Here is a 23,871-nt window from a genome sequence, read left to right as displayed (position 1 = left end):
CTGCAGCTTTATAGACTCATGAATGGAATAACACAACAAATGAATATTGCAATATAATCAGAAGTACTGGGTAACAATAGACAATAGACAAGAGACAATAGGTGCAGGAGGGGGCCATTCGGTCCTTCGAGCAAGCCCCACCATTCAATGTGATCATGGCTGATCATTCTCAATCAGTACCCCGTTCCTGCCTTCTCCCCATACCCCCTGACTCCGCTATCCTTAAGAGCTCTATCTAGCTCCCTCTTGAATGCATTCAGAGAATTGGCCTCCACTGCCCTCTGAGGCAGAGGCTTCCACAGATTCACAACTCTCTGACTGAAAAAGTTTTTCCTCATCTCAGTTCTAAATGGCCTACCCCTTATTCTTAAACTGTGGCCCCTTGTTCTGGACTCCCCCAACATTGGGAACATGTTTCCTGCCTCTAACGTGTCCAACCCCTTAATAATCTTATACATTTCGATAAGATCTCCTCTCATCCTTCTAAATTCCAGTGTATACAAGCCTAGTCACTCCAGTCTTTCAACATATGACAGTCCCGCCATTCCGGGAATTAACCTAGTAAACCTACGCTGCACTCCCTCAATAGCAAGAATATCTTTCCTCAAATTTGGAGACCAAAATTGTGCAAAATGGAAGTATGTACAAAAAAAAAAGTCCATAGTAGATTGTTGCTGAGGTGGGGTTGTGGATGGAGGAGTGCAGTATGGTTCAAGTGCCTGACGGTTGATGGGAAGAGCCGTTCTTGAACTTGGGGTTACTATGGGGTCCAAAGGGTCCAACTTGGGGTCCAAAGACGTACAGGTATGTAGGTTAATTGACTGGGTAAATGTAAAAATTGTCCCTAGTGGGTGTAGGATAGTGTTAATGTGCGGGGATCGCTGGGCGGCACGGACTTGGTGGGCCGAAAAGGCCTGTTTCCGGCTGTATATATATGATGATATGATATGATGATATGATATTCTCAAATCTCCTGCATCTTCTTCCCAACAGTAGCAGTGAGATGAGAGCATGGCCAGGGTGTTTTAGAGTGTATGCATCAGAGTTCTGGACTTAGCAACTGAACGGCACTAGTTCCAATTTACCACATTATTTTGCTCTTGACATTCTCTTTAACAAACATTGTCCCATATTGCTCTCTCTCAGAGGATATACCCCCAAACTTTATGTTCAACTTCTCCTTATATTGGGCTGCTACATTTTTGCTCTACATAAAGAAAAGTCAAAGTTGCTTGTTATTGCTTATAAAGTAATAGTACATATTTTTCACTTATTTGGATATTCAGGAACATATTATTCACCCCTCAAGGCTGTTCTGTCAATACCTCAGATCTCAGCTGCTCGGAGCTTCAGTGTGTGAATGATTGGCACCTGCTGATGAGGTAGAGCATTGATCTGGAATTGGAGGAGTGATGAGTGAGGACTGGGGTATAACGGCAGGAGAAGATTAACTCCAGAAAGACACAGCAAGGTAAAGGAGCACATGAGAAGGTTGCCAGTGACATGCTGGAGCCTAAAATGCCAAAAGGGTCACTTTAATGGTTGATGGGAGCAGAGTGCAGTTTTAGATTTGATATTGGAGGCACAAGAGACTGCTGATTCTGTACTAGAACAAAAACAAACTGTTGAAGGAACTTGGCTGGACAGGAAGAACCCTGGTGCAGGGAATTGACTGGAAATGTCGGACTGTTGCTTTGCCTCCACAGATTATGCCTGACCCACCGAGTTCCTCAAGCAGTTCTTTAGACCTTTTAATTTCCAACTGCCAGCGGGACATCAACCGCCTCAACTTTTCCACTCTCCTTACCTACTCTAACCTCCCCCCCCCCGCTGAACGTACAGCCCTCCGTGAACTCTTCAGCAACCCCGACTTGATATCAATCCCGCCGACAAGGGCGCGCTGACCTCTACCGGGCTGAGGGCAGGCAACAACTCTCAGACACCTCCTCCTACTAATCCTTGGACCATGACCCCATAGATGAGCACCAGATCTAAATATCACACACCATTTCTGATTCCATCACTTCCGGCTCTCTGCTCTCTAAAGATCATTGAACACCTCCGTCCAGTTGGCCTTAACCTACCTGATCTCCCGGTTGCTCAGCACTTTAACACCCCCTCCCATCCCAATCTGACCTTTCTGTCCTGGGCCTTCTCCATTGCCAGAGAAAGCCCCAGTGCAAATTGGAGGTATAGCACCTCTTATTTCGCTTGGGTAGCTTACACCACAACGGTATGAACATGGACTTCTCTAACTTCAAATAGCCCTTGCTTTCCCTCTCTCTCCATCCCCTCCTCCTTCCCAGTTCTCCCACCAGTCTTACTGTCTCCGGCTACATTCTATCTCTGTCCCACCCAATCTCCTGACATCAGTCTGAAGAAGGGTCTCAACCCGAAACATCACCCATTCCTTCTCTCCAGAGGTGCTGCCTGTCCTGCTGAGTTACTCCAGCATTTTGTGTCTATCCTCAAGCAGTTTGTTGGTATTTTTGGAGTTTATGTCACTGGAGGTAGTGACAGTTAGAGGAGGACACTTGAGGACCAAGCTTCAATATGGTTCACATAGATGATGGTTTTAGGGATTAAAAACTGTTGTGGTCCTTACAATCTGCTTATTTTATTAGAAACGTGTAATCATTTATGAATGCTTTTAAAAGCGAGACATGCAGTTGAATAGAAAGTAACTCGAGATGATGGAATACACTGAAGATAGACACAAAGTGCTGGACTAACTCAGCGGGTCAGGCAGCATCTCGGAAGAAAAAGAATGGGTGACATTTCGGGTTGGAACCCTTCTTCAGACATGCAGTTGAGTTGTCAAAGTATTTTACCGATTGCAAATACCTCATAGTCATAAACAGAAGGAACTTTAAGAGATGAGGGCACTCAGGTTATTACCAGTGATAAGTTTGCTGTTTGCTATGACATTTATCTTAAAATTATTCATTGCCGACTATCTGTTATCTGTAAAGCCCATGTGCAAGGCAGAATTGTCTGTCGGCATAACAACGGAAAATTCTGGTTCTTTGCACGTCGTGTGGAATTGAAGTGGGGGACATGTCTGTAGAAACAGTATACAATATTGCAGTTTGTCATCTTATTAGCTCAGGAATTATACTCATATGCAGGCATGTACTGAGACTGCATTATACACAGGCTTTCCTCACTTATATCCTATGTGGCTTTGGTGATATACATGGCCATCCAGGCAAGATAATGTTCAATGAGCCAACAATCACAAAACAGTCTGCAGAGTATAGGCAGATATTTCTCTAAATGCGGCTGAAGAAAGTAAAAATGTGCATTTAAACCTTCTCCTTGAGTCACGCTGCTTTTTTGTTAATGCACCGGTTTCAAAAGATTTTTGAAGGTGGAATTTCTTAGCTGTTTTCATGAAGCTGCTAATTATGGCAATGTGGGAAAGGGTCCAAAACTGTGGCTATATAAGGTAAATGGTTATATAAACAAATCACCCTCCCAAACCTCAAGACAGGCAGCTTTGGTAATGAAGGAAGCTTTGCTGGAGCTATTTTCCCTGTGCTGCTATCTGTGACACTGCAGTGGACATCACAGGCATTGACCTCCCAGGAGGACGTAGGTTTAAGGTGAAAGGGAAAAACATTAATGGGAATCTGAGGGGTAACTTTTTCACACAAAGGATGGTGGGTGCATGGAACAAGCTGCCAGATGAGGTAGTTCAGGCAGGGACTATCCCAACATTTAAGAAACAGACGGGTGTATGGATAGGACAGGTTTGGAGGGATGTGGACCAAACGCAGGCAGGTGGGACTAGTGTAGCTGGGACATATTGGCCGGTATGGACAAGTTGGTTCCGAAGGGCCTGTTTCCCCACTGTATCACTCTATGACTCCCCACCATTGAAGAGATCTACAGGAAGCGTTGCCTCAAGAAGACAGCTACTATCTTGTCACAAAATGCTGGAGTAACTCAGCGGGTCAGCATCTGCAGTTTTCTTTCCTACACTTCCTAATATCTTGTCACGTTCTCCTCTCACAGCTACCATTGGGAAGAAGGTACAGGAGCATGAGAAACATTACCTCAGCTTCCTCCCATTAACCATGAGGCTCTTGAACAACTGTGCACAACCCTACCTCGGCACCAAACTGCACCAGACTTTGCAATACTTTGGTCTTTTGTGTTATTATGGTCTAGTTTGCTTAAAATAACTTTTAATTTACTGTATATTTTGTTGTTTTTGTTGCATCTAATGAGACTGTAAAGCTGCAGCAAGTAAGAATTTCTTGCTATGATTCATATCCAGTGCATATGAAAATTAAACACTCTTGATTATGGAAGAGTTAAAACAGGATGTAATATCAACTACTTCCAATTTATTTTCCTATTCGTATTAAGGCCAGGAGCATAGCAGCAAGACTCGGCAGTCATCTCCTTCAATGGGATCTACAGATTGGAAATGGATTTTGATACCATAAGTATCAGATGACAGATAGAGCAGTCACTGATACTCATGGACACTGTAACTTGAGTAAACGTGAAATGATTCTAATCCTCCTCTATGCCTTTGGTCACATCTGGTAAACTCCTTTTATGATTCTAAGGATGATTGACCGTGGAATTTGCTTGAATGGTTTAACTATTTGAAAATAAAAGTGATGTTTTTTATTAACATTTGAGTTTGGTATTAATAAAGAAAGATATTAAAGCAAAGGATCAAGAAAAACAAACTAATCACCATAAATTATTTTGGCAGGGAGTGAGACTCAAAGCAGTAGTGTAGCAGATGGGAAAAATGAAGCAAACATAGCTATAAAAATGATTTAAGTCAAGTAGGCAGGAAGGTTGGATTAGCTAAGCTGCATTTATCTTAGTATGAAGCCTACGAGGTAGGCAGATGAGTTTATGGCAAGACATCAGTTGTGGGAAAGTTGTTGGGAATAATTATATTATTTGCATTTGGAAAGGCAAGGGCCGATTAGAGATAGTCAGGACAGCTTTTTGCGTGAGAAAACATATCTCTTCAGGTGATCAGGATTGATGATGTAGGGCGATAGATGTTGTCTACATGGACTTCAGCAAGGCCTTAGACAGGGTCCTGCATGGTGTGTTGGTCTGAAGGTTAGTTTACTCATACAGGGAGAACTAGCCAAATGGAAACAAAATTAGTTTGATGGTAAGAAGCAGAGGGTGGTGACGGAAGGTTGTTTTTCAGATTGGAAGCTAGTGACCAAATGTGTGCCACAGGGATTGGTGTTGTGTCCCTGTTATTTGTCACACATTAATGATTTGGATGAGAATTTAGGTGGCATGATTAGTACATTTATGGACGGCACCAAAATTGGTACTGTAATGGACAGTGAAGAATGTTGTCCATAGTTACAACAGGTTCTAGACCTACCGAGTAAATGGGCAAAGGAATGGAGTTTAACTTCGTAAGTGCAAAGTGATGAAGTTTGGTAGGTTAAATCAGGGCAGGACACACACAGTAAGTGGCTGGGCTCTGGGGAATATAGTTGACCAGAGAAATCGAGTTGCCTGAAATTGGTGACACAGTTAGCTGAAATTGGTGACACAGGGGTAACTCAAATGGGACACCCTTCAAAGACGCCGTATAATATCCAGGCTTACTGCAGTCTACAAAGAAACCCACTCATTAGCCTCCATCCAACATTGCCCATCTTTCATACAGTCGGAACAACAGACCAGGAACTCGACTAAACCAATCCTTGAATTATATAACCATCAAGACCAACAAAGGACTGTTTCTGCTACTCGCTGTACCACAGAACCATCCCTGTTTGGAATCGTTTGCCACCGCATATAAAATCTGCTGCTGGTAATAAATCTTTTAAACTGTTGCTTGCAAACACTAAATTTTAAATCTGCAACTGCATGCATGCATGAGGGACTGCACGTTTATAGCCCAACAGCGGCAGTTGGTGCAGTATCAACAAGACAAGACAAGACAGGTGGACAGGGTCGTGCTTACATTCATAAGTAGGGACATTACGATCAAAAGCTGGGACAATATGTTGCAATGGTACAAGTCAATTGGAGTCTTCTATGGGTTTCTGATCACCAGACTTTAGATTAAAGAATGGGATTAAGCTAGATGAAGTGCAGGATAAATTCAGCAGGACGTTGCCTGGAATGGAGGATTTGAGTTAGGAGAGACTAGACAGGTTGGGAGTATTTTCCCTGGAACAAAGGATGCTGAGGGGAGACCTTAAAGACATTTATAAAATTATGAGAGGCATAGAGAGGATAGTCACAGTCAATTTCTTAGGATAAGGGAGTCTAAGCCTAAAGAACACAGGGTTAAAGTGTAAAGATGAAGATTTAAAGGAGATCTCAGGGGCAGGTTTGCCATTCAGAGGTTGGGTTTATGGAATGAGTTGCCAGAGGAAGTGGTAGAGGCAAGTACAATTACAATATTTGACAGATTTGGATGAGACTAGAAGGTTGTAGGTCAAACATAGATAAATGGGTCAAGCTTAGGTAAGCACCTTCATTGGCATTGATGAGTTGGGCCTGTTTCTGTGCTGCATTATTCTGAAATGATGACCTTCATGGCAGTGAAAAGCACAAACATCAGAAAGGCACTATTTCTTAAACCATGCTTTCATTTGTACTGCATTTATTTTCTTTGAAGAACTGAAAATACCAATAGAACTTAAACAATGATAGGAACACAGGAACTGGAGGGGATTACACAGCCCCACAATCCTCTCCGAACATTTAGAGCTAGACCTGTGAGGCTATTGACCCATTCCCCATTGTAAGAGAAGTTTTGGGTTCAAAGAGGCTTTTGAAATTATGAAAGCATTTAATGGAACATGGAAAAACAATTATCATTTGTAGGGACCTAAAAAACGGAGATTATTGACATATGAGTCCAACAATGAACTCTTACCCAGAGAGCGGTGGGTTTGTGAACCAAGGTCCTAAAGGCAGTCATTGAAACAAATAACAACATATTTACGGGGAAGTTGGACAAATGTGTAAGAGAGAAAAAAACCTGAAGGATATCGGGAGGAAGTGAGATGAAGTAAGGTGTGAGGAAGTTGGAGTGCACAACAAAATCCAGCATTGATCATATGGACTGAATGGTTTGTGCAATCCCCAATATAAATGCTTAATAAAAATCTCCACTTTGAATTTTTTTCTTACCTGATCACACTTCATACTATTTACCATGGCATCACCATCTCCTGCTCCATCTGTAGGCAGTTCTGTAGCTTTTCACATCGAAAGCCAGAGTTCCTCTCCATTTTTTAGTGATGAAGCACGTCCTGATTTTACCTGAGCAGTTTGGCTTGAATATTATGATTTTACCCGTTTGTCCTGCACTCTATAAGCAGCAGCAGGTGAGGCAGACTGAAGACCAGGTCTGGAATGGACTGTGTTTGTGGTACGACACATTACACTGAGCTGAATCAGTGGAGAGGCCTGGTTATGTATACGAGGAATGATTTTTTAACAGATAATCATGCTCAAAACCTGATTTCCTCTGTTTGCATTTTTGACTGAATCGTTATTGCGCACATTTACTATGAAGTACAATGAACAGTTAAAATAAAATAATACCCAAGAAAATGTTGACAGACGTGTGAAAAATCTCTTTACTCATAAAATAATGTAAGTACACGCAGAGCAAAGATCCAGCCTATTTGCATTTCTCATCACTGCTCGGAGACTGTAGGAGCTGCCCAAAGCCACTGTGGACGAACCTTATCCTGAACATCCTGAGTGCCGAGCACTTCATGTCAGCCAAAGCAATCCCAGAGAGACTTAAAGCAGCTTGAGGTCTACAGAGAAGCACTGGTCTGGAGATTGAGCTTCAGCAGAACTCTTATTCCAGAATTGTTTGTAAGGGAGTTTGTTTCAGTATTGGGGGTAGAGGGTTTTTTTGGGTCCTCATTAAGGTGAGGTTTATCTTGGTAATTCTCATCTTAATGAGTTGAGAAAGTTTGGTGTTCAGTGTTCTGCAGTTAGGTAGAGCACGGGATAGGTGCAAACTAATGATCTCTTGACATGTTTTAGTTATGTATCTTAGCTTCAGTGTGAACATCCCCACACTATCCTTGGACATCAACTGGAAATTGGTGCTACATCAAGTGGGCTTTTATGTGAGAGGCTCCTGTTTCCTGACTGAGTAGTCTGAGCCTCATTATTTAACAACAAAGATCAGCAAGGAGAGGATTCAAACCAGGGTCCCAGGGGTGCTAATCCAGCCTTAACACTGGAAAGGAGGCATACGACCCATCAAGGTGAGCTTAATGTGGACCCAGAGATAGAAGGTGAGTGAGCTAGAGCGAGGAGGATTTCAATCTGGGTTATGAGCTCGGATCCTCCCTGGAAAAGGATGGTGTGCTGGTCAGTAACATCACACTGCCTCCAGTGGTGAAAGGAAACCCCCATCAGAGAAGAGGTGACCGTTAGGTTCAGCCGCAAGCCTGTGATAACAAGATCAAGTGTGGATGAGAACATCACACAACCCTTTGTAAGTGGGAAGGGTCATACAGCACATCAGTAGGTCCCAGTGGTGAAAGGAGTCCATGAGATAGTGAAGACTTTAATACCCTGGGCCCTGCACCCTGGGCTGGATTGGATCCAGGCCTTGGAAGTGAAAGGGCATGTTCTGGCCCATTATACCATCCGTTCTGGGATAGTGTTCGAGAAGTGTGTAGATTTTCTAAAGAATGCGGAAATGGTTCAGTTGTAACTTAAATACCAACAACTGCTGCACTATTTTTTTTCAAAAAGATTTGCTCGACAATCAAAGTCCAGCAGCTGTTTATTGTCAAATGGCCCTCTGGAGCAGTTGGACGGATGGTGCAATCCTTGTATTATTTAGTAGTGTCTTCTCTTCAGCGATGGCCCATGCACAGCACATTGAAGGAGACCAGTGATATCATCAGTTATGCAAGGTTTCTGATGCTGAGGGATGATTGTGATTCAGGTTGGCTGCTTTGGTTCTATCCTCAGAGATGCTTCATAAAGGCTTTCTTCATCCATGACGTTAGACTGGTCTAATAAATACCGTGCCACCTAATCGAAGAAAAACATGATTTTTAAATTAAAAATGAAGTCTCGTAGGTTGTACAGTTGGTGACCACATGTGGATTCTTTCAATGTTTACATACTAATTAGAATTTTCAGCACTGTGTTGTGATTATACATCAACATCCAGCTAAAATAATCCATATTCAACACTCAATTCACAGCCTGAGCCAGCAAATCTCAAAGACATTATCGTTGCCTTTCTACTGCTGTCCTTTAAAGTGTTGCCATGAGATGTTTCTTGCTTCCATTGAGGGAGCAGACAGGACTTGACTTTAACATTTTTTCCTAAAGGCAACACTTCAGACAATACAGCATTCCCTTTGAAAAGGAATGATGGCCTAGATATGTGTGCTCGGGTCTCTGGAGGGGCACTTGAGTCCACAGTCTTCTGACCCAGCAGCGATTATATAAGTATAAGAAAATAACTGCAGACGCTGGTACAAATCAAAGGTATTTATTCACAAAATGCTGGAGTAACTCAGCAGGTCAGGCAGCATCTCGGGAGAGAAGGAATGGGCGACGTTTCGGGTCGAGACCCTTCTTCAGTGATTAGTACTTCCTACAAAACCATAGAAAAACATGGATTCTTAAGTGGATGTTAAGTGCAGCAAGTTTTGGAGTTTATCTCCAGCATTGTGTGGCTATCTGACATCTTCAATGTTTTTGTTAATCCAAAGGGCAACACTTCTGTTGGAGAAGAATAGCTGGTCTGGCCTCTATGGGATTCAAGACTGAGTAACTGCCTTCTGAAATAGCCCCGGAAACCTCTCAGTTCATAAGCAATCGGGATGATGAATACACAATGGGCTTTTCTTTGAAATAACAGTGCAGAGGTTAAACGTTTATGTGGAATTCTCTGCCTCAGAAGGCAGTGGAGGCCAATTCTCTGAATGCATTCAAGAGAGAGCTGAATAGAGCTCTTAAGGATAGCGGAGTCAGGGGGTATGGGGAGAAGGCAGGAACGGGGTACTGATTGAGAATGATCAGCCATGCTGGCTCGAAGGGCCGAATGGCCTCCTCCTGCACCTATTGTTTATTGTCTATTGTTAATTGGTTAATTGGTTCTCATTTCCCTCCCAGTCTCCATAGGAAATGTCTCTAAGGGCTGCTGCCCCCCCCCCACCAACAGGTCTAAAAATAACACCTTTGGTTAAAATCACAATGCAAGCCATGTTTGGAAGTGGAGAATATTTTTTTAAAGCTCTGCAGGCTATAAAAATTGATGGCTTTCTGAGTTATTCAATGGAATTTGACAAAAAAAATGTGATATATATAAACTTGATCCTATTTGCAATTTCATTCTTTTGAATTGTTCCAATTATGTTTACCTCCCAGCTCAGCAATGTGTAAGGTCCAACTCTTTGGAGGCTCTGGTAATTTAAAATTTTAGGGATGGATCAAGGCTTGTATTTATTCCCAAGAGAACTGCAGCTGGCATGGTGAAGGCGTTAAGTCAAGATTTTGGCCAGAAACAATGAAGGAACAGCACTACATATTCAGTTAGATAGTGTGTGACCTGGGGAGAAAGTAATGGGAATAATCAGCATGCTAACTCTTTCAGTAGGTGGCTTTTGAGAAAATTCGAGATTAATGGAAAGGATAAGATTTAAAAATAAGTTCTAAAATTGAGCGCAAGATGTGAATGTTAAATGGCTATTACTGCATTAATGAGGAAGTGCTGCATTGTCAGAAGTATGATGCTTTGAATAAGGCTGAGCACCTGTCTGTTGGATCAGATGGTTTTTGAGGATCCCCCAGCACTATTTGAAGCTGGATGAGATTTTCCTCACAGTCCTCACCAATATTTCTCCATTGCACAACCAATGGAAACTACATCTATTCTACCTGTCAGGCGAATATTTGGTGAAACTATTTAATGAACACAAAATGAACTGACCTTGATTTGTTGCTCTATCTTGTAGGATGTCTGCTGGAATTGTCTGATTTCTCGGATTATGTGAGATATCTGTTAATGTAAACCATGGGTGAAAATGCATTCCACAATCAATCATGCTTACACAGTCTTCCAATAACTTTTTAAAGCCAGTTAACAGCTGAATAAATCTATGTATAAGTCTAAATATCGTGTGTAGCATAACATCATAAAAGAAAAAGGCCTATTCATTTATCTTGTAGGTTACCTCTGTTCAAGACATATCAAATATTTACAATTCCATTGAGTTTAGAACCTTTTGAGCCCTCGTCTTGTTCCTAAGCAGTCCCTTAAGATAAAGGATAATCTTCGTCCACTCCATTTCTGTACATTATAGGATGTCTGATGAGTACTATACAACTCTACCATAGAAGGTTTTCTAAAAACATTCACTGCTCTTTGAAGTCATTGTGCAACTTACAAAAACTTTTAATTTGTGTCCCAATTGTATCCCTCATTCCCTCCTGTTCTGCAAAATTCAACTGAATCCACATTTCACCTCTGAAATTTAGTGACCGATTTTTTAAAAAGCATGGTTGAATTTTCAATGCCTGCAGATACGACTGAATAAACCATTCTGTTTAAGGACAAGTTTGGGTAACAATTGCCAGTCTTACCAGCACCATGAGATTCTGAAAAACCAATTAAAAAAATATTCTGAAGCACTAAACTGTAAGTGCTAAAAATCTGAAGTTAAAAGTAGAAAGTATAGCAAATGGTCAGAGGATCATAAAGGTTGAACAAAAGGTCAACCAACCTGAAATGTTATTTCCTTCACAAGTGCTTCCTGTTTTATGTATTGCTAGCATTTTCTGTTAAAAAATTATAATTGTATGAATTTTCTGATCCATTTATAGCATTGTAATGTGGTCCACTATTGTGCTTAGTGCATCAGTCAGTGAAATGGAAATTATTCCTGTTCTGATCCATTCGGACAATGTGGATTTTTAAACTTTTTTAAAAATCTGCCGCTTATAAACAGTACATAGGGAACAAAATAAAAATGAGGCCATTGAAGCTTCAGATACAGTAGGAACGCTCATTTGACAACTGCAGTATTTGAGAGGCACCAGAATCCCATAATTCGTAACTGTAAGGAAAGTGATACCTGCCACAGGGATACCTGCCACAACTGCCTCTCACCATTAGCTATAAAGAACTGCTTTCAAATTAGTGCGAGTTCCATACATCTGGAGGTACAATAGACGTGATCTTCACTGCTTGATGAATCCAAGAGAAATGCATCAACCACAGTACGTGGTCTTTCTTGAACTCATAAATCCCTTTGATTCCGTTAATTAAAAGGATTGGTGGGGAATTGTTCTTAGATGTGGCTGCCCTCAGCAATGTATATATGTTTCAGAAGCATAGGAGATGTGATTCCAACCAATGAGTCTGCAACAGATCCAGTCTCGATTAATACTGGATAGAGCTAGGCTTTAGTGTAAAGCTCCTATTGCCCAATAGGCCTTTTCCAAACAATATCAGGATAATTAGTATCCTCTGCAATCAACACCTTCAGTAATGGAGAGGATTACTAGTGGCAGATGACATCTATCTCATTGGCTCTCCACTCAAGTAGTTTAATTTGGATCTCTTTAATGAAAATGGGTTTGGGGAAAACTGGAAACCATCGCTGTGTTGGGAGTTTGTCTTCCCCGGCACGCTATATTTATCACATAAGACCTACCACATCATCTGCCAGAAAACAAGATGCAGCAGAGTGAGACATGATTAAACAATGGAGATCTGCTGACCTACCATTCTCATCTTGGAAAAGTTGACTAAACCATCTTCAGCATAATTGGGTATTCCTTCCTCAATGAATGCCAGGTCGGTCAGGTACATTCCCAAGTAAGGAACACACGGAGGATCACAACTTCAGACAACAACAAAAAAATTGTTGGTTAAACATTAAACCTGAGCACATATACATATGAAAGAAAAATAGAAAGAATAGGATTTCACTGAGCAATATATGAAGGTCATAACACCTAGGAGAATTCTCCTGCTATTTTTCAAAGAAAGACCATGAGATTGTTTATGTCCACTAACGGGAACAGATATAGCTTTGGTTTCATGTCTCATCTGGACGATTACATAGCTGCCAGTGTATTTCTCTCTCAGGACTGTACTGGTGCATCAGTCTAGATCTTTCCACTCAAGTGGGGCTTGAACCCACGACGTCTGATTTAGAGTTGAGAATGCTATCTGCCAGCTGACACTTGAAAGATGGACATCTAGAAAATGCATCTAATGTATTCTAATTCCTTTTACTCCATTTAATATCTGTTTGAGAATGGAAACATACTTTTTCAGTGCCTCCCGGAGATTTTTGAATCGCCCTTCAGAAGACACCAGTTTTTGCAGCTTGTCAATTAATGCTTTGGTCTGCAACAAGAAAGAGAGAGGAGAATCTGAACACAGGTCTGGCCATCTGCACCTAAAGCCACTTAATTACTAAAATAAACCCCCATCCACATTATCTCCATCCACCCACCTGCTTTGATACTTTCAGCCATGTTTTTTTCAGCCGGAAGATGGCACTTCTGTTCAGTGCCGAGGTTATCACCAGCACGGCATTGTAATTGTGCAGACACTTGCAGATGTCCGCCACTGCCACCCATTTCTCAATGGCTGTTGTTCGGATATTCACGTCATCACTCTTCAGAATCTCTGAAGCAATTAAGTTGCTGATCTGAGGAGAGTGTTAACCATTGAACATTTCACTTTTAAACCACACTGCACAGCCCTAACCACAACCTTACCACGATAACAATCTACTATGGACTCAGTATCGATTGCACAACATACTTCTTTTTTGTACTATTATGGTATTATTTTCCCAATTTGCTTAAAATTTAATGGAAAACAGTTTAAACTATAAACCTTTCTGAAATAATGAGATGAAGGAAGATATGAAGCAGACACAAAATGCTGGAGTAACTCAGCGGGTCAGGCAGCATCTCGGGAGAGAAGGAATGGGTGATGTTTCGGGTCGAGATCCTTCTTCAGACTGATGTCAGGGGAGGGGGCGGCACAAAGATAGGATGTAGTCGGAGTCAGGAAGACTAGTGGGAGAAGTGGGAAGGGGGAAGGAATAGAAAGGGGAAGCAGGGACTACTGAAGTTAGAGAAGTCAATGTTCATACCACTGGGGTGTAAACTGCCCAAGCGAAATATGAGGTGCTGTTCCTCCAATTTGGGCTGGGCCTCACTCTGACAATGGAGGAGGACCAGGACAGAAAGGTCAGATTGGGAATGGGAGGGGCAGTTGAAGTGCTGAGCCACCGGGAGATCAGGTTGGTTGAGACGGACTGAGCGGAGGTGTTGAGCGAAACGATTGCCGAGCCTGCGCTTGGTCTCGCCGATGTAGAAAAAATAGAGAAAAAATCCTGAAGATATGAAGCAAGTCAGGTGGAGGAGAACTCTGTTAGATGTAAGGTAAAGGAAGTTTAAGATTACTCTATGCTGGGAATCAGGATGGGCTGGCATGTAAAAATAATGTCAAATTGATGAGTTTAGCAATAAGATAGCTCTCTTACAACATGTAGAGTCTCACTCATTGTCTTGGGAATATATCTGTATCAGCTGGGGGATACTCTAATTAGCTGGGGGATTTTAAAATAAGTACTTGGTTCTCAGGAGGTTTTTATGTCAGTTGACAATTCCTTTATGCAATGTTCTAATGCTCTGAGGATGACTGACACTCTCAAGCCTGTCGACACTACTGTTCCATTACATCACGCCAGATCTCATTTACCCAAAGAAGCTTAATTCATCTCAACTTTGTAAACTTTATTGAGCCTTGCACTCGAGTCGAAGGACACTTCAGTGAAAAAACAAAACCAATACAATTTATTGAATGGCTGCACTCACATCATTGAAATGTTTTGTGGTTTTCATAATGTAGGGTGCTCTCTCGTTCTTCTCAGGTTTCATCCAACCTTGACCAAAAAACTCCCTACATAGAAAACAAATAAGTGAACATTTTATTCTGTGATATTTTCTGATTAATGTTTTCCTGCATCTTGTAACATGGACATTTTTCTTTAGATAAGGGGAGATTGAGAGATAAATCAATAGAGATATTTAAATTGCAAACATCATTTTTAGGATGGAGCAGAAAAGGTGCTTGTAGCTGTTAAGAGAAAAGAGAAATTAGAGACCATCTCTTGAGCCCGATCACCAGTATGATCCAGATGGGCCAAAAGGTCCATCTCTGACCAATAAATTACATGAATATGTATTCAGCTCCCTCGTGCACCAACAAAGCTTTAGGTTATCTGAAGAAAAGAGTGTTTGAAGATCAAGACCCACAAACATACCATCGCATTCATGATCCACAGTGCAGCATTGGTCCCCACCCTCCTTTATGCCTAGTACATGGACTACTAAATCTGACAGCACAAAGCACCGGAGAGGCACCTCCAGTGCTGCCTCTGTAAAATCTTCTTAGTCCATTAGATGATAGGCAAGCCGATTCTGAACTTCTCCCAGTGCAATGACCTCAACATCAAGGTCTGACGGTTATATCGTCATCATTTTGTTTATGTACTCAAAACATGCCCTCTACCCCGTATTCTATCACAGTAAGAGAGTAACTAGAGAGAAAGAACTAAGAGAGTAACTAAGAGAGAGAAAATGCTTCAAGGATGTTCTTGGAAAAATACAACATCCACACCAACTCCTGGGAAATCTTGTCTCATGACTGATAAGCATGTTGAAGGAGCATTGAGGAAGGCACTGAGCACTTGGTGTCTCTTTGTAGGGCGCGGAGTAGCCAAATAAACCGATGAAAGAGTACACATCTCCCATACTACCCAACCAGCTGCCCTGTCAAACACCTGAAGCATAATCTGCAAATCCCACAGAAGCCTCATCGGCCACCTCTGTACTGACATGAAGGAAGTCTAAAAAGAAGGAAGTGACTTACGCATATGGAATGCACCCAAAGACCAGGTGGTCCAATAAAGTCAGCTCTTCAGCTATCTCCAGGGCAGAGAGATTCTCAAAAGTCTCTTCTTCCGTCTTTGCAAAGAGGAGGAAAAATGATGAAATTTTAATATAAAGGTCGTAAAGCACAGTAACCCTCAAACCGGAGAGAAAAAAATGATACCAACCGTGTTCATAATCTCTTCCATAGGGATTTGGTAATCTCCTGGGTCGTCTTCATTCAGTTTCCTAGAAATTGGAAATGCTGTGTTATCAAACACAGGAAGATGGCAAGTCTTTAAAATACTAAGGGGGTGGGCGAGGAAGTACATTTAGCACAGAGATACAAGTACAAAATCCAGCAAGAGCTTCATTAAAACAAATTAATTTTCCCTATGGAGATACGTTGACTGACCTGGTACCTGTACTCACACCAATGATGCTCGGCTCCACCACCTTGTACCTGCTGGAGTCGTGGCAGTTTGGGTGGTGGAGTCAGAGACATTCACAACAGTGTCTAGAATTTCCAAGGAATAGAAAGCTGTGGACCAATTGCTGATAAATGGATTTAGTATAGATGGGTAGCTGATGATCAGCACATACATGATGGGCCAAAGGGTCTACTTTGGTGCTTCATGACTCTATAGCTCTGAGTCTCAGTTACATTAAAGAACAGATCAGGTAAGGAGCTCAGTCTCAACACTTTGCTCCAAAGTCATTACATAGTCATACCCCCTCCTCTCTGAACACCCCCCCCCCCACCAGACCTCGCCTCGTCCTTTGTCCATTCCCCGCCCCCCCCCCCCCTGTGACCCTAACCCCCACCCGTGTCTTCAACATCCCCCCTGACCTCCCGCTTATTGATACGGAACCTTTGTTCCCCACCGCCCCCACCTCAACGAGTTCCGGGTCCACCACGACGTAGAGCTTTTCTTCTGTCGCCTCCACCTCCTTGCCTTTCTCTATGGGAAGGATTCCTCACCACCCACTGATGACCCCTTCTCCACCGGTCCCCCTCCTCTTGGACTCCTCAGAACGGCCTTCTATCCTCTCTCCCTCTTTATTTCTAACTGCCGGCGTAAAGCAGCAACTCTACCACAGTGCCACCGTGCCACCCCTGCTTGTGCTTTTATTTCCACAATGGTTGAAATCAATAATCAAAATGGATTTAAGAGGAAGCTAGGTAAACAAATGACTAATAAAAGAAAGGATATGGTAATGGGGAAAGGGCCAAGGAATGGCAGGGGTGTTTAAGGAGGAGCAGGAACTGCAGAGACCAGATGCCAAATGGTCAGTTTCCGAAGTGCAGGTTCTGTGGAATATCACGTGGTTCACCCTGAAGAAGTATTCCTTCCATTAAGTATTTCGTATTACGATTTCATAGTTTTGTACCTGCATATTTTTGTTGGAGTAAAATCCTGCTTAGGAGAACTTGCCTGATGATGTTAGCTGCGGCTTTCCTCTCTTGAGTTAGCAATTCAGGGTCATGAATAACTTCCTCCAGAAAAACAATCACTTTGGTTTTTAACTCGGTGTTTGCTTCAAAATCCTATAGATGAAGAACAATTAACATTGAATATTTCTGGGACTTCCGTTACTGCCAGCAACACTCCTGGTGCCTCTCACAAAAACGGTGGCTAAATTTCCTGGTGCCTCTCACAAAAACGGTGCCTCTCACAAAAACGGTGGCTAAAAGCCCTGACAACACTGAAACATCTGCATCATGTGGAGGGATGGCTGATATTATAAAGTGCCTTTCACATTTTAGGAATGACCCAAATGGATTTCAGCCATTCTTTAAAATGTAGTCACTGTTGTTTTGCGACAATTCCAATATTCTAACTAGATGAACAAAGATCCCATAAGTATCAATGAAGCAAATTATGAATCAATCTATTTTTTTGTGGTAGATTGATGGAATAATTTCTGCCTCCGTGGGATATTTTACAATTAGTGTTGGGGATACTTTAACCCAAATGGGTGGCTGTGAGTCCTACGTGGTAATTAATTCCAAGGCCAGCAATTTTAGCTGCCATTTCTGTACAGTTTCTTCCCAGAGTCTGGGAAAAGCTGTAGTGGTCCTTGCTGAGGTTTGCCGTGATCAGCTGTGTACCAGAGGACTTTGTGATCCATGGGTTGTCCCCAGGGATGCACACTGAGATAAACATAAATCGCCACTGGAAAATAATTAACTTGGTGAACGACACACTTTGGTCTGCTTGAAACCTGTTGAACGTCCAGTGTAAAATGTCCATAAGCAAATTCTGCCAACTGGAACATACCAGGGTGCAAGGGTATGTGCTGATCCTCAGTGCATGAAGGCTCTGTGGAGGGCTCAACTGCCACTGGGTGGCTGTGCTTGTGCAACAGTGTATATTAATGATTTGGACGAGGGAATTGAATGCAACATCTCTAAGTTTGCGGATGACACGAAGCTGGGTGGCAGTGTTAGCTGCGAGGAAGATGCTAGGAGGCTGCAGAGTGACTTGGATAGATTAGGCGAGTGGGCAAATGCATGGCAGATGCAATATAATGTGGATAAATGTGAGGTTATCCACTTTGGCGGCAAGAACAGGAAAGCAGAGTATTACCTGAATGGTGACCGATTGGGAGAAGGGGAGATGCACGTGACCTGGGTGTCATGGTGCACCAGTCATTGAAAGCAAGCATGCAGGTGCAGCAGGCAGTGAAGAAAGCGAATGGTATGTTGGCATTCATAGCAAGAGGATTTGAGTTTAGGAGCAGGGAGGTTCTGCTGCAGTTGTACAGGGCCTTGGTGAGACCGCACCTGGAGTATTGTGTGCAGTTTTGGTCTCCTAACCTGAGGAAAGACGTTCTTGCCTTAGAGGGAGTACAGAGAAGGTTCACCAGATTAATCCCTGGGATGGCGGGACTTGCATATGAGGAAAGACTGGATAGACTGGGCTTGTACTCGCTGGAATTTAGAAGACTGAGGGGGGATCTTATAGAAGCATATAAAATTCTTAAGGGGTTGGAGAGGCTAGATGCGGGAAGATTGTTCCCGATGTTGGGGGAGTCCAGAACCAGGGGTCACAGCTTAAGGATAAGGGGGAAGTCTTTTAGGACCGAGGTGAGAAAACATTTCTTCACACAGAGAGTGGTGAGTCTGTGGAATTCTCTGCCACAGAAGGTAGTTGAGGCCAGTTCATGGGCTATATTTAAGAGAGAGTTAGATGTGGCCCTTTTTGCTAAAGGGATCAGGGGGTATGGAGAGAAGGCAGGTACAGGCTACTGAGCTGGATGATCAGCCATGATCATATTGAATGGCGGTGCAGGCTCGAAGGGCCGAATGGCCTACTCCTGCACCTATTTTCTATGTTTCTATGTTTCTAACAGCCTCTCAAAGGCTCCACAGCTACACTGTTGAAGGAAGAAACATGACTGGCATGGACACATTGTAAGAGAATGTATTGGATTGATGGTAAAATGAATGTAAGGAAAACAAGAAAACTGTGTGTATATTATGAAGTATAATTTTTGTAACATGTGCATATTGGTGAGTATATTTCTCATACTGCTACAGTATCTAGACTTTAAAAGTATTTCATTATCTGTGCATGAGAAATATCCTACTGCAGCACTTTGCAGAGTAGGAGCAGAGACTCTGTGAATGGCTTCCCTGGTCCCGTGGTACGCCACATTGGAGTGTTATACTCCTGTGCAGTTGGACAATCGCACACCAGAATACCAGACGTGCAATTAAATTCTTCTGCCTTTATCATTTCCCAAAACACTTAAATCAAATGCTCTTGACTGGTTCCTGACTGTGGCCACAGCAGAGAAGGGGAACCTCTGTCATCTGTTCAGTGATTGCATCGTACCTGATCCAATACAGCTTGTAAGGCAAGCCAAGATTGTACCTCGGATCACTGAAACCACTGCATGAGAGAATCCTCGGATACACCTTGATTAACAGCAAGGAACAGTGGAACAATAACATTCCAAAGAACCGATCACAAGGTTTATGGAAATAATACCTGGACTGGACCTGCTGGGTAATATATGAACAACATTTGAATCAAACCAGGAGGACACGACCCTCTTTTACGCACATCAAGTTCCATTGGATACGAACATTGAAGCTAAACACTACCTGGGAATGCTTTGAGACCCAATGCCTCAACACGTTGAGCACACGATTTGTAGCTGCTCTTCGAATGACAAATTCTTTGTCACAAATTCTCTGATCAGCAGGAAAGCCTGGAATCAATGCAGAAATTTATTCAGAAATAAGAGTGAACATCAGAGATCACCTCGGCACATCGTCTATTGGGAGCTGACAAGTCAGCATTTGATTATATCTCTCGCTCTCTCTCTCTCTCTCTCTCTCTCGCACTGGGGCTTGGCTTCCCAACTTGAGTCTGACAGAACCTGACTATCTATGTTAGACTTGTATTAGTTATGAAAAAGATTATGCATCTGGAGCTCAGCTTTGGTTGGCAGTGCTAGGCCACATGCAATAATTTACACTGTCTAGTTTTAGAGCGTGGAAAACAGGCCCTTCAGCCCACTGAGTCCACACCAACCAATGATCACTCTTACACTAGTTCTGTCCTGCACACGAGGTATAATTTACAGAAGCCAATTAACCTACAATCCTGCACATCTTTGGAATGTGGGAGAAAACCGGAGCAACCGCAGAAAACTCACGCGGTCACGGGGAGAACATGCAAACTCCGTACAGACAGCATCTGTAGTCAGGTTTCAACCCGGGTTTCTGGTGCAGCAGGAAGCAAATCCACTGCAGTGCCACTGTGCCACCCTCAAGTAACCTGTGCTGAGCTATCTTTCACCACATAGGCCATGTGCAGTGGTTTCTGTTGGGAGATGGTTTGCTCACAATAGTGTATCCAGCCCCAGCATGTTGAAAGGGGAAGAGAGATCTGGTTTGGGTCTGGGAGGTTTTTGGGGTGAACAGCTAGTGACGTTTGGGTGAAAGAGGAGTTTTTAAACTTGGTCACATCGTGAGGCCCTGCCCTGTTGGATCTGGTAGATGCAAGCTGGGTACTCAACACAGGAATCTGAACCGTAGCATGTTTGAGCTTGTTTATTCATTCCACCAGTCAGAAAAATATTCCAAGTCCATTGCCTGGAATTGGGCATGGTCAGGTCAGGTCAGGCTCACATCACATTCTAATTTTAAACCCAAACAGGTTCACTATCTCTCACCAAATCTCCTACGAGATAAGAATATAATAATCACAAATCATGCCTGCCCTATCATTCAGTAAGATCACGGGTGATTTTTTACTTCTGCGTCATTAACTCTATATCCTTTGATTCCTTCACTGTCTACCTAGGGTCCATTAAAGTTAAGCAAGTGGATCAAAATAGGTCCTCATTCATATGTGCTCCTCATGCAACATATCAACAGCTACTTTCAAAATTCACCAGTGAAATCAGTGGAACTGAATTTCAGCAGCAGAGTACAACCATTCTGTAATGTGCATTTGGAACATGTGATTCTGCACAAATTTCTTTCTCTCACATAAACAAAAAACTATTTCCAGCTTTGGTGCCTTCCCCTTTAAATCCTATTAATACGAGTGGAGTTACTGCTGCCATGAAATGAAATTGCTCTATAACCCCTCCCCCCAATCCCCCCAAAATTCCAAATTCTTGTGCTGGGAGATTCTGTAATGTTGTAGACTCTCCCCATTTTTTAATTTCTATTTGCTCTTAGCTCCCAGTCTTGCCACTGCCCACATTGCCTACATTGTCACAAAATCTGATCAACTCTGTTCTCTATTGTGGTGTTATGTGGATCCTCGCTAACCATCAAATGTTACTCTGTTACCACTGCCAACTCATCAACATCTGTGCTAATTTAGAATATTGTTCATAAGAGAATGTAATGCGTCATTTATATTTCTCACTTACAATCAGGAACATTTAGCTGTTTATTGATCAGACCCCAATATAACACTCTTTAAAAGAGCGGAGGCAGACATAAGGGACCTCGTGCCTCCTTTTTGATATTTCATATGAATCTAGCACCAATACAGCATGATCTCACTGAAAATGCATTAACCACATTAATAGTATAAACAGGCAGAAATGCAATTTCATTTAGCTACTTGACACACTTTTTTATTGATTAATCTTTGAAACCATCTTCTGCTGGTTATTAGAGTATTTATTATGTCTAGAAGGGGACTTTATTAATAAAGATTCAGCATTAAGAACTCCGATCCCACATGCCAAAACCAAAGGGTACCTGCGCTGGCCAGGGACATTCTCCTGAACTTCTCCTTGGTGGGAGTGCCCTCGTTGGCACCAGCTGTGGCAATGGCAAAGGCTGAGGTCGCTGACAGTGCACTACGATTGTTCTCCATCTCACGACTGGAGGTGACTACCACTCCGTTATTGTAGGAAAACAAGGGGAACTCTGCAGAGTCAAAGTAGGTCACAGGTAATCCACAACTCCTGGCTATTTCGATCACTAGCTTGTTATACATTTCAACTTAGACAGGCTGTGCCAACTTATGTATACTATAGTGTATATCATTCTCTAGAAAGCCATTTGTGAGAAAATGGGAACATAAAAGCTAAAAGCAGAAGAAAGCCATTTAGCCCCTCATGCCTGCTTCACCATTTAACAAGCTAATAGCTGTTGTTCCTGTGTACACTTTCGTGCAATCATCCATATCCCTTGATTCCCTCAATATCCCCAAATTCTCTGCATTAATAGTTTTATCTTTCTGTATGAAATACAACTGGTATATAATGATGAGGTATATTATTCTTGATAAAACAGAATAATGGGACAATTATATTTATAAAGTAAGAATAGAATTTTGAAAAAAAGAAAGAAATGAAAGACATAAAAAATCCTGCCTAAAATGTCTGTCTGCGGAGCAGACTAGTCAGACAAGAATTACAACCTTCTGAAAAAGTGTTGTGACAAATCTTTGAGTTGGAGAAAGTACATGTGAACACATTTATGTAAATGTTATCAAACAAAATTAGACATTTACATAAGGTGATACAGGGGCAAGTAAGAAAATGGTTGGTTTTAAAGAACATCTTAAAAGAGGAAAAGCTTGTTAAGCAAGGGAATTCCAGATATTAGGACCTAGGGGGCTATTAATGAATAAATACAAAAAGCTAGACATGGAAGAATGCAGTGATCTCAGAGGGTCAGGGCTGAAGGTAGTGAAAATGATATGATTGTAGTGGATGGAGGTGGTTATTCTGTTTTAGATCGTTGCAGAGGTTAGAGGTGGTTACATTTTTTCCAAGAACTGTTGGGACTAAAGAGACTAAAGAGACAGGAATCCTAAACAAGTTACAGAGTCGGGAAAAGGTTACAGAGGCACAAAGTTCCCAGGTTGAAGGATATTACCAGGATTGTTTAATCTCATTGTGAGTTGACACCAGGTTCTTTATTCCGTACCTGAGGAGTTCTTTGATTTTAGTTTTTTTGGAGATGTTGGAGATTTTGTCGGTGATGTTTCTGTCTCAGCCTCATCACTGAAGCCTTGCTCAATCTCGGAATCCTCCTTGACTGTCCTGGCTGCACCTACTGCAAAATGAGAAATTTATTATACGTCTGGAGTGCTCTCAATCCATGCCAATCTTTACCTGGAATACCTTCTCTTTTCAACAGAGGGTTGCGTGAAATAATTGGCCTCAGTGTCAATTTCAGTGAAGGACTGTCTTTCTTGGCCTGAAAGGGGCCTGGCTATCATAGCTGACATGAGAAGTAGTCACCCTACAGTAAATAAGCTTTTTTGTCCACACCAGCCTTACTCACAAAAACGCCATCACCTTTACTCGTATTGGATCAACTAATCAAGATACCGGACATATACAGTATATGTCAAAGCCACAAATTCCCAGGTAAACTGGGAAGTGGCCATTTTTCTGTAGTAACTGATGTACACAATGAATAAAATCAGTTAAATATTTCCTATCATTGTATATTAAGTGCAAAGG

The 23,871-nt window shown here is 42.2% G+C and overlaps 1 protein-coding gene across 1 annotated transcript in view; it reads right to left on the bottom strand.

Moving 5' to 3' along the window:
* Nucleotides 1–7,583: 7,583 nt before the first annotated feature.
* Nucleotides 7,584–23,871, bottom strand: part of rasgrf1 (Ras protein specific guanine nucleotide releasing factor 1) — a 66,337-nt gene continuing 50,049 nt past the window's right edge. The window contains exons 17-28 of the mRNA XM_078427505.1: nucleotides 23,330–23,458; nucleotides 22,151–22,321; nucleotides 20,027–20,133; nucleotides 17,349–17,461; nucleotides 16,101–16,161; nucleotides 15,914–16,008; nucleotides 14,857–14,941; nucleotides 13,479–13,676; nucleotides 13,290–13,369; nucleotides 12,740–12,857; nucleotides 10,943–11,011; nucleotides 7,584–9,030 (exon numbers count right to left, since the gene is read on the bottom strand). Coding sequence (XP_078283631.1) covers nucleotides 8,938–9,030; nucleotides 10,943–11,011; nucleotides 12,740–12,857; nucleotides 13,290–13,369; nucleotides 13,479–13,676; nucleotides 14,857–14,941; nucleotides 15,914–16,008; nucleotides 16,101–16,161; nucleotides 17,349–17,461; nucleotides 20,027–20,133; nucleotides 22,151–22,321; nucleotides 23,330–23,458 — 1,319 coding nt within the window. The 3' untranslated portion in view covers nucleotides 7,584–8,937. The remainder of the gene's footprint in view (nucleotides 9,031–10,942; nucleotides 11,012–12,739; nucleotides 12,858–13,289; nucleotides 13,370–13,478; nucleotides 13,677–14,856; nucleotides 14,942–15,913; nucleotides 16,009–16,100; nucleotides 16,162–17,348; nucleotides 17,462–20,026; nucleotides 20,134–22,150; nucleotides 22,322–23,329; nucleotides 23,459–23,871) is intronic.

The sequence above is a fragment of the Rhinoraja longicauda genome, chromosome 33, assembly GCF_053455715.1.
Source record: "Rhinoraja longicauda isolate Sanriku21f chromosome 33, sRhiLon1.1, whole genome shotgun sequence".
Lineage (NCBI taxonomy): Eukaryota > Metazoa > Chordata > Chondrichthyes > Rajiformes > Arhynchobatidae > Rhinoraja > Rhinoraja longicauda.
The sequence above is the reverse complement of the archived record's forward strand: the minus strand, read 5'-3'. Positions and strand labels throughout refer to the sequence as shown.